The sequence below is a fragment of the Tursiops truncatus genome, chromosome 3 (assembly GCF_011762595.2).
Source record: "Tursiops truncatus isolate mTurTru1 chromosome 3, mTurTru1.mat.Y, whole genome shotgun sequence".
Lineage (NCBI taxonomy): Eukaryota > Metazoa > Chordata > Mammalia > Artiodactyla > Delphinidae > Tursiops > Tursiops truncatus.
Genome location: NC_047036.1, coordinates 75,423,724 through 75,440,812, shown reverse-complemented (window position 1 = coordinate 75,440,812; position 17,089 = coordinate 75,423,724). Strand labels below are relative to the sequence as shown.

Genomic DNA, 17,089 nt, shown 5'->3' with positions numbered 1-17,089 from the left:
AATAACCCTATAATGGACTCTAAGTGTTCAAGTGAAAGGAAAAGTCACATATCTCTCACTTTAAATCAAAAGCTAGAAACGATTACAGTTATCGAGGAAGCAGAGATAGGTTGAAAACTAGGCCTCTTGCACCAGTTACGCAAGTTGTGAATGCAAAGGAAAAGTGCTTGAAAGAAATTAAAAATGCTACTCCAGTGAACACACAAATGATAAGAGAGCAAAACAGCCTTATTGCTGATATGAAGACAGCTTTAGTGATTTGGATAGAAGATCAAACCAGCCAAATTTCCTTAAGCCAAAGCCTAATCCAGAATGAGGCCCTAACTCTCTTCAATTCTATGAAGGCTGAAAGAGGTGAGGAAGCTGCAGAAGAAAAGTTTGAACCCAGCAGAGGTTGGTTCATGAGGTTGAAGGAAAGAAGTCATCTTCGTAACATAGAAGTATGAGGTGAAACAGCAAGTGCTGATGCAGAAGCTGCAGCAAGTGATCCAAAGATCTAACTAAGATAATGAATGAAGGTGGCTGCACTAAACAACAGACTCAGTGTAGATGAAACAGCCTTCTGTTGGAAGAAGATGCCATGTAGGGCTTTCATAGCCAGAGAGGATAAGCCAATGCTTGGCTTCAAAACTTCAAAGGACAGGCTGACTCTCTTGTTAGGGGCTAATAATGCAGCTGGTGACTTGAAGTTGAAGCCAGTGCTCATTTACAATCTCAAAAATCCTAGGGCCTGTAAGAATTATGCTAAATATACTCTACCTGTGCTCTGTAAATGGAGCAAAAGAGCCTGGATGACAGCACATCTGTTGACAACACGGTTTACTGAATATTTTAAGCCCACTCTTGAGACCTTCTTTTTCTTTTCCTTTTTTTTTTTGCCACGCCACGCAGCATTCGGGATCTTAGTTCCCCGACCAGGGATTGAACCCATGCCGCCTGCAGTGGCAGCATGGAGTCCTAACCACTGGACCGCCAGGGAATTCCCTGTTGAGACCACTGTTTAGAAGAAAAGATTCTTTTCAAAATATTACCATTCATTGACAATGCACCTGGTGACCCGAGAACACTGATTGAGATGTACAGTGAGATTAATGTTGTTTTCATGTCTGCTGACACAACATCCATTCTGCAGCCCACAGATCAAGGAGTAATTTCAACTTTCAACTCTTTTTTTTTTCTAAATTTATTTATTGTTTATTTTTGGCTGCGTTGGGTCTTCATTGCTGTGCACAGGCTTTCTCTCGTTGTGGCAAGTGGGAGCTACTCTTTGTTGCAGTGCACAGGCTTCTCATTGCAGTGGCTTCTCTTGTTGCGGAGCATGGGCTCTAGGCATGCAGGCTTCAGTAGTTGTGGCACACGGGCTCAGTAGTTGTGGGTCGTGGGCTCTAGAGCACAGGCTCAGTAGTTGTGGCACACGGGTTTAGTTGCTCTGTGGCATGTGGGATCTTCCCGGACCAGGGCTCGAACCCGTGTCCCCTGCATTAGCAGGCAGATTCTTAACCACTGCGCCACCAGGGAAGTCCTCAAGTCTTATAATATTAAGAAATACATTTCATAAGGCCATAGCTGCCATAGGTAGTGATTCCTCTGATGAATCTAGGCAAAGTAAATTGAAAACCTGGAAAGGATTCACCATTCTAGATGCCATTAAGAACATTCTTGACTCGTGGAAAGAGGTCAAAATATCAACATTAACAGGAGTTTGGAAGAAGTTGGTTGCAAACCTCATGGATGACTTGGAGTTGTTCAAGATCTCAGTGGAAGAAGTAACTGCAGATGTGGTAGAAAGAGCAAGAGAACTAGAATTAGAAGTGGAGGCTGAAGATGTAATTGATTTGCTGTAATCTCATGATAATACTTTAATGGATGAGGACTTGTTTTTTATGGTTGAGCAAAGAAAGTGGTTTCTTGAGATTGAATCTACTCCTGGTGAAGATGCTGTGGAGATTGTTGAAATGACAACAAGGGAAACCAAAAAATTTGACTCATTTTATTCTGATATTCGCTTTATTGCTGTGTCCCGGAAACAAACCTGCAATATATCTGAGGTATGCCTGTACTCCTGCACAGGGAAGTTCTTAGAGAAAACTTGTGTGAATCTTTTCTATGAAGAGGAAGTGACGAGGTGGAGAAAAATGGCTTACCTCCCCAAATACAGCCCCAAGTGGTGTTGACATTGATCTGCTCAGGACAGACCGAGCCCTTTAGTGTGAACGGGAGCCCAGGGTCCTCCAGAACCAGGCAGTCTCTGCTTTTTACCTCCTACTACCACAAATGAATGGCTTTGTTCCCCTGACCAGTGTTAAAAGCTAAGTGTAAAGGCCTAAACAGCAGCGACTAAACATATCTTCTACTCCAGCTGCATGGAACTGGCTCCACCAACATTTCTCTCAGCATGTCTTTCACAGATGGTCCTCTTCCTCTAGTCCCAGAGTCTCCAACTGAATTTCCAGATTCAAGCCTAAATGCCTTCCATTTGCTTCCAGAGTTATCTTCCACAGATATTGCTTTTACTATATTCTTATCTTACTCTCTGTTCCTTATGGTTAGAATCAATACCTACTTAGGGTGAAATGAACCAGCTGGTCTGTAATTCCAAGCTGACAGAATAATGTTAAGGTGATATACTGGGGGTCCTGGACCAGCCTAAACAAAGCATGATGGGAGAGTCTCTTTTGGATGGGATGAACTGACTTGTCTTCCCTAAATACACCAAAATCACAACAGAGGAGCCCAGTATGGGGCTGGGAAGAGGCAGTGAGATAGCGAATTCTGGTTTGGACATTGAATCTGAAGTGACAGGAGTTCATTTGGGTGGAAGTAGCTAGAGTTGTAAATATGGATTTGGAGCTTATCAGGGAGGTCTGGGTTGTGAGAGTCCTCAGGGATGTTTACAGGAGGTGAAGACAGGGACAAGCAGAGGAAGAGCTATGGGGACTGATCAGGTAGAGAGGAAGACAACTAGGTAAGAAGAGTGCAAGGAAGCAAGGGGGGGGGGGGAGTTGCATGAAAGAATGAGCATTCATCAGTTCAAATGCCAGAGAGACCAAGTTAGATTAGGACTAAAAAGTGTTCATTGAATTGGGCCAGGTAGATTACTGTGACCACTAGAAAATGCATTCAGCAGTAAAGCCCACCCTTTTCAAGAAGCTTGTTAGAGGAGGAAAGAGGTCCGAGCAGTTAAGTAGTGGGAGATAAGGCAGAGACCCATAAAAGTAACGTATAAAGCAATAACTAGAATGATATAATCAAATGTATTTTAGGAAGATTAACCAGGGAAAATTAAAAGAGAGAAATACAGAAAGCAAGTAGACTAGTTAGGTAAATGAGATTAGCAATAATACAAATAGAAGGGACTTTAATTCCTAAATCTTTTGGTCTTCATCTCATATTTAGCTCCAGACAAAAACATACCTACATTCTCTGTCAGTATTTCAGCTTATCATTTTTTAAAAGTATTTGACTCTTCACAACCCTCACACTAAGTCTAAGGTCAAATCTTCTTTGTTCTTTGCTGCCTTTTCTTCATTCCACAGCCAGTGGTGTTTCCTTCTCCCTGCCAGGCTGATTGCATTGGTCTCTCCTCTGGCCTGTGTAAAATGTACCTGGTGGGTGAACATTTCTGCTTCATGTGCACTAGGTCCACTTTCTTACCACTTGCCTTAACTCCTGCTCTCCTTGGTAATAAATTCAGATTCCCGCTCTGCCCTTCTCTCTTCTTGATTGCCATTTTTGATCCTTTTCCCTTTCCTTCTCTGTCATTCCATCTTGTCTTCTGATTCCCTGAATATTTGTCACCCAATGCTTTCTACAGCTTGAAAAGTTGCCTTTCTGAAGCTAAGCTCTCCCTTTCTGTTCCCTTATTCTTTGAAATTGTTTGCCTGTTGTATTTCATTAATGAATTCCTCAACAGAAAAAAGCAAGTTAATGTCACTTTAACATATTCATTTAGATTACCCTCATCTTGAACAAATATTAGATTTCATGCATATAATTCAAAAATTTTAATGATTTTTCTGTGTCAAAACTCAAGCTATGCCCTCACATAAACATAGGGGACAGAGTTTGACTAGGGATTATTATTTGGAGGGTGTCCTAAAGCTCGGTAGCTTGTCACAGTTGCTCAAGTATTTACTGTTAACTTTCAATTGAACCGAGGCATTTTAACTCCTAGAATGCTCATATAATTCCTTAAGCCACTAGGAGCCATTAGGACCTCAGCCAGTGTTAATGTTTGCAAAGAAGGGGAAGAAGAAATAAGGTTTGATTAAGGCAAGGATAGAGATGGCCCAGGACCAAGGCCCATTTCTCCATTTCTCAGAGTTCAAGCCCTGGGGCAGTGAGAGTAGAGGGCTCTGCTAAGCTCAGCAGAAGCACTTGGGGCATCTAATTAGGGGAAGAGGCTGGAGGAGGGGGTAGTGATGCTAATCAGGAAAGGATGTTGAAGTGAGAGGAGGCCAAAATGAAAATGAACTTCTCTTATATCATAGGTTTGCCTCAATGAATAAGAGTCTATTTTGAAGGGTTTCTTTTCTTTTTTTTTTGAGGATTTAATTTCCATTTCTTTTCCAATATGTCCATGATTACTTAATAAGGGAAGGAAGGGTCTGGTCTTTAAACTTAAACTTAAAACTTTATAGAGGAGGCAGTTCTCTATGGTGTTTCTACCTGGCTTGTGATAGCTTTTGTCCCAGACTATCTTTGCAAGGATGTTTGCATTTCAAGGATGTTTGCAAAGCAAACAGCCTTGGAAGGTAGAAGTAGTGACTCCCTCAAGGCAGAGAGCAGATTTGTTTCTCTACCAGGATAAAAAAGATAATAACTCCCTCAGGGGCAAAGGTTGGGCAGGTTTGCTGGCAGCCCCCTTAGAAGATTGGATTTCCTAAATTTGAGGTTCCTCAGCTGTGACACAAACCCACTATGTGTGAAGCATCTGCATTGCCCTCTGGTACTTGAGGGGCAAGGGTAACAAATGTGAACATGGAGGTGGTGTTGCCCATGGTGCCTTGAGTAATTAGGTCTTTGCCTCTTTCCTAAGGGCCTTGCCTCTTTTGCCAGCCTTTATGAAACTGTTGGCAGGCTATCTTGCTAGCTTGCAAGCAGAATAAAATCTCAGAGCCTTCACTTTTCTTGATCAAGTTGTCTCTTCAACGTAAACTTGTATATTATAAATCCTTGAAGCAGATGTTTTGTTAAGACACTGTTTCCCAAACTTGACATTACATACTCTTCATAATTCTAATTATGAACAATATAAAAACAGGAGCTCAAGAGACAAGATTGTTCATTTTCACTTTGAAGAGTTCAATCTTTTTGCTTATTTGATTGGGGAAAGTTTGAGTAACACAAGACTACTTTGTATTTAAAAATTTCTTTTTCAGCTACAAATCCATGGGAGATTTATAGAGTGTGAATCCTTGCTATCGAATAAATATTAAATATCACAAGTATATGTTGAAATCACACAAGAAAATTCCTAGTATTGACAGCGATCATAGAATAAATAGCATAGATCAAGGCAGCCACTGGCTAACAAATACAACTTATGTGTTAACGCCGAGTAACAATCATGTATTTATTTATGTATCCAGTGATCTCTAACTTCCCAGTGTTTATTCAGGTATGGGCACAAAATTTCTAAAAAGACACCAGTTTTTACTTGTGTGTGTGCATGTGTATGAAATGCCTAGTTGTATCTCAGAATACAGTTAGGGATATGCTTTGTAAGGAAATATGAAGATCCAGGAGTTAAAGAAGATAAAGAATGTTCACTTGGATCAATGAGCAGATGGGATCCAGTAGGGAATGGTGTTTGTAAACTAAAAAAAAGTAGGCAAAAAACGCAAAGACAAGAAGGAAAAAATGAATTGCAAGTAGGACCCAAAAGAGCAGGCAAAATATACGGAGACAAGGAGATAGATCTCACTTGAGTAAACCAAGACAAGAATAAGATAGGAGGAGGAGTAAGAGATCCAGTGTACTCTAACAGAGGAAACTGGAAATACAGTGTAGGGTGGAGATAAATATGGCCTTGAGCGGCAAGACTTCCTACAACAAGGACCACTAACCATGTGAAAGGAGGAGTCCACCACGATGACATGCAAGCTTAACCTAGAAGACAGGTGACTTAGGAGCCCCAAAACATTATGTCTCCAAACACTGGAAGACAGTAATTTCCGCTGGTAAAGGAAAGTAAAAGAGGAAAAAAATACCAAGAGTTTGGAAAACCAAAATGTCTATGATATGGGGAAAAACTTCTATGCATTTGAATCTTGGTACCAAGCAGAGAGAGGTGTTTTAGGTTTTAAGCCACAGGTGTCACTTTCTGTGGCAGAGGTGAAACTGAGCTAAATTAAATAAACATGAAATACACTAATAGTATTTCTAAACTATACACCATTTGAAGATTTAGTTTACTCTTGGGGCATCCATCTGTGGGCTAAAAAGCAAACAATGAGATGGAAAAAGATCCTCTAAGAAAATCAGAGAGAGTGGAAGTTAGGAACTCAGATTTTGACATTTATTGATAGTTTTTTTTTCACTCTCTTATCCCTGGGTGGTGGTAGAAAAGATAGGGCAATAATAAAAATTGCTTAGCTTTGGAGACATGGCCTAAATCTAAAACACTATCATATTTAAAATAAAGTGTCAAGCATTCTTTTACTTGTACACTCTAACTTTGTTTATTATTCTGTTAGATAAAGCCTCTTGTCATTATACTCCAGGCAAAGCTGTTAACAGGGAAACTCAGATCCACACCCTAGACCTAATTTTTTAATACGGTTCCTCTTTGATCTACTGCATCTCTGAATTTAATTATGAGGTCTAACTTGATGGCCTGCCATTGCATCTTTTGCTCTCCTTTGCTCTTTCTGTTGATAATGAGAAAGAAGAGCTTTCTGTTTCTTTTAAAAGCATATGCTCATTTTTAGTTAGTTCATTGAAAGGTGTCACCTTCTACTTCATGTTGCTCCTTGGGTCCTTTTATTCTTTGTCTCCTGAACTGACACAATTACCATCTCAACACTCTGCAAATATAGCTTGCAGAGCCAGTTTCCTAGGAATATAATTTTCAGAAGTGCCAGACATAAGGATGACTTTAAAGCCATTTGATGAGTTCTCTGTTACATATCCTCATTTGCTTCCTTCCCAAAGGGATTTTTGAATTCTGCCCAGAACATGCTTATCAGCTTAAAGGTATGTGGCATCATTACGTTATGAAGATTTTCTTCCGCAGCAGCAAGTGCACTAACCTTGAATGAAGCAGTTGCTAATCATGTTGCACTAAGCAGATAAAAGTCGGGACCGACCTAATCTTGCTTTCCTAGTATCAGTTTCTGCAGACTTCAAGTGTAATGTTCTAATCACTGGGGCAAAACAGCCAATTAATTTGCTTTCCGTGCGTGTTTTTACTGGCCAAGATGCATAGGGGAGCAGTGCGTTCAGTCATAATCATGCTCTACAGAGATGGGAAATGCTCCCTTTGAGCTTCCAATCATGAGGCCAGCTGAAGTGGAGGCAAGCCCACTGACAGGTGAGAATAGCAATCATTTATTTCTGTTGATGGGTTGTGACAAACCATGTGGGAGCAGTGGCTGCATACTGTGGGGCTCCACAAGGAAGACTGTGATTGGGCAAAGAGGAAACCCTTCACAGCTCATTTAGTCCACACATAGCCACCTAGGTGGTGAATGAGTTCAACATACCAGCCCAGGCATTCCAGCACAAAATCAGATCACTAACAGCCAGGCCCTATATGGGTTCCTACAAGGCATTAATCAACAGGGTTGAGCTGTCAAAATGCAGGGTCTGAAATTAAGAAACACCAAAAGGATGAAAATACGGCAATGCTGTCAAAACAATCAAGAATGTGATTCATACTGCAGGATTCTAACCCCCATTAAAAAAAGCTTAGAAGAAAAATGAGTTCTAAAGGGGGTAAAGGGGTAAAGAGATGCATTACCCCTGTGGAAAATTTTCCTAAGGTTTTTACACATATTAATTAGTCGAAACGGCATGAAGATTTATGTAAGCATGAGCACAGCCCTTTTCAACATAACACTGACAGGTCAAATTACATAGAAGTCCTCCTCAGTGCCCCCCAGCCTAGTTCATCTCTTAGTTAAATTTCTTTTCTACATGAATCTACTGATGTGCAGAGCATTTGATGTCTCACACTGTTTCTGAATACAGACACTTGAAACTCAGCAGAATTCTTGGGCTTGCACAGCTTATTTTCTGAACACTCTTTTTGGTAGAAGAGAAATTTCTTATAACTGGAGGTGTAAACTGTTCGTGTGTGTGTGTGTGCGATTCAATTTTATCGATATTCTTTTTAGAACTCATTATCTATTTTTATATTAGAGAAAGTATTCAGTGCCATAAACAAAGCCAAAAAACCAGAGTTTCTGAAACTAACCAAATTGTCGCACGCAAAAGTTATGATAACTAAAAATACATTCTAACTCCTGAAGGATTGCTTTCCAAGCCCCACGTGGGTGTTTCTCAAAATGTGGTCTAGAGTGCTTATTGAAAATGCACATGCACAGATACACCTCAGCCTACTGCAGCCAAAGCTCTGGGACAGGCCTGGGAACTGGAATTTTAATAGGATCCCCAAGGTGATTCTGATGCATAGAGAAACTGGAAAACAACTTTTTTCTTATGTGAATAAGAAAAAGTCCACATTCAGGTACAACACTTGCTTCTTTCCACTGCTGCCTAACACATCTCACCCTTGGACAAGCTGTGTTCCATTTGTTCATAAACACTCTAATACTTTCACATTTCCATGCCTCTGATCAGGCTGTGCCCTTCATATGCTCCAGCCTCATTTTTCCCATCCTCTGCGATTCAACTTAAAGCCTGCCTCCTACAAGAAGACTTCTCCATTACTCCCAGCTAGATGTGAATATCCTGGCCTCTCTGCTATCCTAGCCTTTCTGTTTGTACTTTTCATAGCAACACCACCTTCTGCCTTCTATTGCAGTTACCTGTACACATTGCTTTATCTCCCAGTTACTAGCTCGTTCACTCCATGAGGTCATGTCTTATATGTCTGCCTTGTGCTGTATGTACAGTAAATGTCTGTGGAATTGAACTATTGAATAATAGATGTTAGTTAATTCAAACCGAAGCTTTATACTTTTAAAAAGTCATTCACAGAGATAAGTGTTCTCTCTTACTGTATGCTCAGAATTCTCATTAGAATCTTGGAGTGGGTCTCCCTGTAAGCAAAAATGTATGAGGTCTGCCATTTTGTTTGTTTATTTTACTTAACTGCAGTTTGTGAAACGTTATTCTGCTTTAGATTTTCTAAATTAGCTTTAAGGATATTTTCCCTGAAAAAAATATTTGTTAATATTTTAAGTCCTCAGCTGAAACAGACATATAAAATATATTAATTATGCTGGAGAATAAATTACATTACAGTAGACTACTACAGACTATTTGTTTTGTAAATATGTCAGATATTCTTTTTTTTTTAACCAGGAAATACATGGCCTTAAATATTTGATAGCTTCGTATGATTAACTAACAGTCAATGGCTACAATTGTTTAACTATGTCTAATTTGATTTAAGACTCATGTCATAGGCCCTAATATAGTATAAAAAACATGGGAACCATAGTGTGGATTTTCATGACCTAAGGAATACGTTTACCCTGATTGTAAGGCAAAGAAGTGTTTTACTTTGAGCCTCCTTATATTCTGGAAGTACGAAAAAGATTAGAGAGATGGACAGACAAGTGCTATAAGTTTTATCATTCTTGAAAGTAGTATGTCTCCTCAATCCATGTTGCAATTTTTCTTTTATATTGAGGTATAATTGACATATAACATTATGCTAGTTTCAGGTGTACAACATAATGATTTGATATTTGTATGTATTACGAAATGATCACCACCATAAGAGTCTAGTTAACATCTCTCACCATACATAGTTACAATTTTTTTTTTCTCGTGATGAGGACTTTCAAGATTTACTCTCGGAAATTCCCTGGTGATCCAGTGGTTAAGGCTCCACGCTCTCACTGCTGAGGGCTGGGGTTCGATCCCTGGTCGGGGAGCTGAGATCCCACAATCTGTGTGGCGTGGCCAAAAGTTAAAAAAAAAAAAAAAAATTTACTCTCTCAGCAACTTTCAATTATGTAATACAGTATTATTAACTATAGTCACCGCGCTGGACCTTACATAGTAATTGTTTTTAAAACCCCTTTTACCTGTGATATTGCTGTGGGGCCCACAGAAATGCAGGGAAAGACTGTTTGCAGGATACTTGAGAAATTATACTCAAAAACATAAAAAAATTCAAGCCAAAAATTTGAGCCAAACCTGTTCAAGTCAGAAGAATAGTTCTTTATCTACCCCAGTCTTTAATGACAACACCCTAGATGAGGAGGAGGGGCTGAGGCGATGTCTCTCACTTTCCTTCAGCGCCAAAGATAATTAGGGCAGACTAGAATCAGGGCAGAGCTTCTTGGAAAAGTTCTGAAGGTCTGGGAAGGTATGCTTTTCAAAGGAAAGTGATATGTAAGCTTACCTCTTTCTGACACCTTACATCAGAAAGGACTGATGTAAAAAGTGCTTTTGGGGACCACACATTTCATAAAGTTTCTACTGCAGCTTAATAGTCATCTCAGTGGGTTTTGCTTTAACTCAGTTAATAATTATAATAGAACAGAGAATGATACTGCGTTTTTATTTATATTAGAGCTCTTGGCCATAGGCTCCTAGGATGCCCCTAGCTATAACTAAAACTTAATTAGGAGAAAAGAACATTGCTGACTCAATTTCTGAATTGGCTAGTAAAAGAAACATAATAATCCTTGATATAAAAACATAAAATCCTTTCAAAATAAATAACTCAAAAGTATACTACCTTTGAAATATGCCCTACACTTCTCCAACCAAAAAGGAACGGCAATGTGGTATTTTCTAAAACAGATCTAATTTGATCCATTGCTAATTCCTCCATTCCAGAAGAGTATTTCACAAACATCACATGTCAGTTGGGGAAAGAAGGAGTGAAAGCTTAATCCACAAATGATTGATGAACAGTAATGAGACTTACAGAGGAGTCTGAAAGAATGTGACAGAGACACACTGAGAAAGGGAACAAGATGAGAATCAGCCAGCGCATGGTATGAGTTTTGGGAAACTCATGATGCAAGAATTAAAAGAACTCTTGAAGAAGATAAGAGTATATATATTTCAGAGAGGCTTCCTTGAAGAAGCCACAAAACACGAATAAACAAAAACCAGCCTGTTCTTCATAAGGTATCTTGCCTGCCCTATCAGCGGAAAGCAGCCAACTATGACCTATGCATAAAACCTGGGGTGAAAAAAAGGAACATAATGAAAAGATGGATGAAGAACATATTTCTGAAGAGGAATGGCACAGAGAAACACAGGAAGTGTCCAAAAAAAAGTTCTCCAGAGTCTCAAAGAAATTACAGATAACAGATGACCTCTTGAAAACAAACTATCAAAAGAGCGTTCAAAATAGTGATACAGTGAAATAACAGAAGATGAAAATTGAGATAGAAAACTCAGGAATAAAATGAAAGAGAAACTAGAAATCATTACAGACATGAGTGCCCCATTAAAGGCAATAAAAATTAGAATATATACTCATGAGAACAAAGTCATGTGGGTCAGAATTGGGAAATAAAAACATGGAGGATAAATCACACAAACCAAATTAGGAAAAAAGAACAATATAAAAATTATTATAAAGAAGATGATAGATGTGGCAAAGAAGATCCAACAGTAAAAAAAAAATTACTGTGTCTGAAGAAAATATCAGGCAAATGGAACAAAAAATGATCTAACATATAAGAAAACTTTCCTGAAGAAAGATTTGATCTGTATATTACAAGGACCCTTTATATCTGAGAAAATTTAATATAAAATAATCAACACCAAAACATATGCTAATACAACTTCTGGTATTTAAGGATAAAATTATATGGGCATCCTACCTGAGAAAGTAAGTCACGTCAAAGGGGAAAAAACGTTTTTTTCTAAAACTTCTTCAAAGCAACACTAATGACAGAGAACAGTGGAGCCATGGGCAAATATACGTGATCTAAGAATTTCATTTACAGGCAAGTTATCTTTCAAACATAAAGACAGTGTTCTCAAGCAGGTAAGAATTTAGGGATTACAGCACCCGCGATAGTTACTATTAGCAAGAAATGAATCAAAATGAAATACAGGTAAAAATACCTAAGGTTAAACAATCACAGAAATCTTATTATATGTTTCAATGTTATAAATCTTGAGAGTGTAAAAATACTTATACACAAATGTGCACGCACATATATGAACAACTGAGGGTAGAGAAAAAAGGGAAGCAGTAGGCCAGACCACACATGGGTCAGCACATCCTTTACAATCAGCTCTCAAGAGATGCTGTATTAAGCACTGACTTTAGTCACTTATAATCCTTTCATAATATTTTTTCCTTAAATTTAGAGAAATTTTAAAGGAATTCTAACAACTCAGTGAAGAAATGTTTTTCAGAAGTCCAATGATTTTTCTCTTTCACCTCACTTTTTTCCCTTTGATTTATTATGTGTTATTAAAGCCAGCATTTATAGAATTATCCCATCTTAAAAAATATTTTCACCGCTTTGTCTTCATAAGAACATAGATGCCTGGAAAGACACTCACCAAATATTGAAGTTATTTTTGGGTAGTGAGATTTTGAGTGACTATAAACTGCCCTTGATAGACTAGAGCATATAAATAGTTTTATGGATGACTAGCTTTAAATATCCAGAAAAAAAGGATATGAGTCAAATACCCAGAAAACTGGACTGCCTTTCTGATGTTATCTTTTATATATTCTTCCTTCTCATTTCTTCCTGGAAAAATAAAATAAAAAGGTAAAACTCTTTCAATCAGTGTATGTAGGATGCACAATGTTAATCTTCAGAGGAATTACAAAGGAAGCTACAGAAAGTTATTTGTCCATAAAGAGCTTACAATTTAACTTGATGGTCTTAAGTTTTATGCATTTGTTTGAGTGCAGGTGTGATATTAACTTTTTGTAACAGAAGAAGGATTTGTAAGGAATCAAACTGATATTTTAGGTGGCTCTCTTATTCCCTGTTCACATATAAACCACAGCTCTCGTATCCAAGTAAATTGGGAATTTTTTGTTTGGAAATTATTCAAGGTATAAGGCAACCTCTTTGGCAGCTACAGTACTTGAATGTGGGCTGGAAAGAGAAACATGTTGATCCAAACTCTTTATTATACCTCAAGAATATATTTTAGAGTATGTCTCAAGTCATAATTTTGGTTTAAAGGAAATCCTCGACTAAACTGGCAATTATCAGAGAAGTACAAATTTGTCATATTTGCATAAACCACATTGCTCCAGTAACAAAAGTGAAAGATTGGACTCACACACTGTGGCCTAGATTTTGGAAAATAATTTGTTATTGCTTTAAAGATCCTTTTAAGATGCATCAATTAAGTTGTTCACAAATTTAGCTAATTATCCAAATATATTGTTTATAATCAGCCAGTTTGAGCTTTGTTTTTTTTCTTAATATGCTATCATGTTTATGGGGTTCTGATTCCATAGTTATAATGGGGTTAACTTCACTTTTTATTACCATTTTCATAATAGAAGCTAAAATTTTGAAGATTATGATATCATTTCATGATGTTAAAGCTCCCAGCTTGACATATTATTTCTTAAAGTTCATTTAAAAAGATAGGATAATGGAAGGAATCAGCAGTTACCTACGTTAATTAGCATAAAATATATGGGGAGGAGATGAAGAGCTGTATTTAATATGTTAGGTAACTTAAAAAATTTGTACAAATCAAGTATCTGCTAAATGGGCAGGCTTCTACTGATTGTTGAGTACTTGCTTTGTGATCTAGTTTACTTTTTATAGAGTAAATTTAAACATCTGATTTAGTAAATTTTTATTGACTAAAATTAATCACAAAGATGATCATTCACAGTGAGGACTAGTAATAATTTTTAAGTGGAATAAAAAATTGCTTACTATAGTTGCTTTTGCAACTTTCAGTTTTGTATATTATTTTGTCCTCCAAGTTAAAATGACAGAGTGAGCATATTGCATAAAAACCGAGATCATCACTCTTTCACTGCCTATCACCCTGTTTATGCTTAACCAAGCATTTATTTATAAGTTCTTAATGGTAAGGGCTACAAGGTTACTACACCTGAGAGAAAAATCTGTAAGACAGGCTTTCTAATTAATCACTGGGAGGGTTCAGGAAGGTCCAGCTATTTCTGTAAACTGAAGCATTTATGCACTCTATTGCAATTGTTGATCACGAAAATGACAGGTAGTGCTTTATTTCTCTAACTTTCTGTACTTCTGTTAGGAATAATGAACACTTTACATGTTTCTGTGTGTACACATGGACACCATCATTAAAACTAGGACGTCTGTTCACCAGAGGACATATAGGGGGACAGTTCTAAGAAAACAGAACCGTGGTACCAGCATCTTAGGAATGATGCTGAAATGCCACCCATGACACTCTGAATTTAAGACCACCATCTCAGAGCAAAAGGCTCTGAGACAGAGCAATCAAGAGCAACAGACCCTGTTAGGCAGGAGTTATCATATCCAGGACGATTTGTGACTAGTTGAGTGAGCTGGAACATTGTTCCATATTGGTTAATTTTACTGAGTTCACAAACAAAAACTGCAATGAAGTTTGCAGCAGTGCTTCAGGTGAAATCATAACTAATTGACAGTGCTGAGGCTCTTTCCCACAATTACCCCGGGTCACTGGGTTGCAATAGTGATAGATACAATGGCACCAACTCATGTCATATTTACAAGTCTATTTGGGATCCCACACTTCTCTCCCCAGTTCTTGGCATCTGCTTTGTTGTATTTCCTTGTGCAGAAGCCTCTGTGGGCAGAGGAAAAAGCACTGCAGATCTTAATAGCTTGTTCCTCCTGTCTCTAGCCAGATCCCTGACATTGGCAGAGGTCAACACCTAAGCCACACTGCTGGCATAATTTCTCTCTTAAACACAGTAGTGTTCATTTCTTGAGCCTAGCACATGTAAACAATACACAGAAATGTGTCCTCTCTCTGCCTGTATTCATGTACCTCAAATGTAGCATGACAGGCCAGGCCATCTAATCCGTTACTCATACTACCCTTGTGATGTTTCTCTTCACCCCCGCCCCCATCTTTCCTCATTTCTACAATCCTTACATTCATATTTTAGTTGCAAGAGAAGCAAGAAACAGTAGCTTTTCAGTGTTCAGCAGCTCTGTAGATGCTAGCCTACTCCTGGTAATGCTAAGGACACGGCTGTGAGCCCTAATGCATTTTACTAAAGAAAAGCACCTTCCCTCCTGGCTGCTGCTTTCTGTCCTTGCACCACCGGCCAAAGACTCTGGGGGTCGCCCTTAGAGTGACCTGCTTTCTCTACTTCAGCCAAAGAAGCTTCACTTTTTATTTTTAAATTATCATGCTTCCACAAAACTCTTTTTGTGCAAATGCTACTATAGTTTAATCATTAAAAAAACTCTCTAAAAATTCGAAGAAATTAATCACTTAAGGTCCTGATATATATGTTCCAATTCTACATTTCTGGGGAAGTAGCAGCTTTGAGGAATGATGGAGACGTGCTCTTTAAGTGGGGAATACAGCAGAGGAGAACCAATCAAGGAGAAGCAGAGTTTCTATAAAAGGGAGCAGAAAGACATGGAATAGGAGAAGGAGATAATAGTTGTACTGGTGTTGGAATTGTTTTTTCTTTGTGGGTTGGTTTAGTTTGGTAAACAGTGGAGTGAGGGGTGTCATTTCATCCAGTTCTCAAGTCAGCGGTCATGAGTTTAAGTGCTAGTTCTGTTTTATTTGAACTGTTGCATACTGGCAGAGTAGATTCTGGCATCTCCTCTAAAGATGCAGGTGCCGGCTATTAGTGGTCAGGATGTAGAGCACAGAAAATGTAAGGGGCTCTGAGGGCGCTATGGACAGATTTCCGACAGCATCTTCCACCACTGTCATTTATCCATCAGTAAAACCACTAGGTGCTAAAGCAGCCGTATCCTGTTGAAGAAAAGACTTGACAAAGAGAGCTATGAATTGATCACTATGACTGATAACTAAATTTGTCTGAGGTTCTATAAATACTATTCCGACTTTTAAATATCTATTTTATACAACTTTGAATTACACATGACTAGGATATATGTGACTTTATTGTTGATTCTCAAATATTTCAAATTGAATAAAATTAATTTAAAAAAATTTTATTTTATTGAAGTATAGTTGATTTACAATGTTGTTTTAATTTCTGCTGTACAGCAAAGTGATTCAGTTAGATACATACATACATACATACATACATTCTTTTTCATATTCTTTTCCATTATGGTTTATCACAGGATGTTGAAGATAGTTCCCTGTGCTATACAGTAGGACCTTTTGCATCTGCCAATCCCAAACCCCCAATCCATCCCTCCCCAACCCCCTTGGCAACCACAAGTCTGTTCTCTATATCTGTGAGTCTGTTTCTGTTTCGTAGATAAGTTCATTTGTGTCATAGTTTAGATTCCACATGTAAGTGATATCATACGGTATTTGTCTTTCTCTTTCTGACTTACTTCACTTAGTATGATAATCTCTAGGTTCATCCACATTGCTGCAAATGGCATTATTTCATTCTTTTTTATGGCTGAGTAGTATTCCGTTGTATATATGTAACACATCTTCTTTATTCATTCATCTGTTGGTGGATATTTAGGTTGTTTCCATGTCTTGGCTGTTATGAATAGTACTGCTATGAACATAGGGGTGCATGTATCTTTTTGAATTATAGTTTTGTCTGGGTATATGCCCAGGAGTGGGATTGCTGGATCATATGGCAACTCTATTTTTAGTTTTTTGAAGAACCTCCACACTGTTGTCCATAGTGGCTGTACCAATTTACATTCCCACCAACAGTGTAGGAATGTTCCGTTTTCTCCACACCCTCTCCAGCGTTTGTTATTTGTAGATTTTTTAATGATGGCCATTCTGACCAGTGTGAGGTGGTACCTCACTGTAGTTTTGATTTGCATTT

General features: G+C 38.3%; 1 protein-coding gene across 2 annotated transcripts in view; it reads left to right on the top strand.

Annotated features, from left to right (window-relative positions):
• Positions 1-17,089, top strand: part of KIAA0825 (KIAA0825 ortholog) — a 398,660-nt gene that overhangs the window by 338,198 nt on the left and 43,373 nt on the right. Inside the window, exon 22 of one of the 2 annotated variants that reach the window (XM_073802294.1) lies at positions 7,156-7,197. The exons of the other annotated variant lie outside the window; for it this stretch is intronic. Within the exon in view, the coding sequence (XP_073658395.1) occupies positions 7,156-7,165 (10 nt within the window). The 3' untranslated portion in view covers positions 7,166-7,197. The remainder of the gene's footprint in view (positions 1-7,155; positions 7,198-17,089) is intronic. 2 annotated transcript variants of the gene reach the window in all.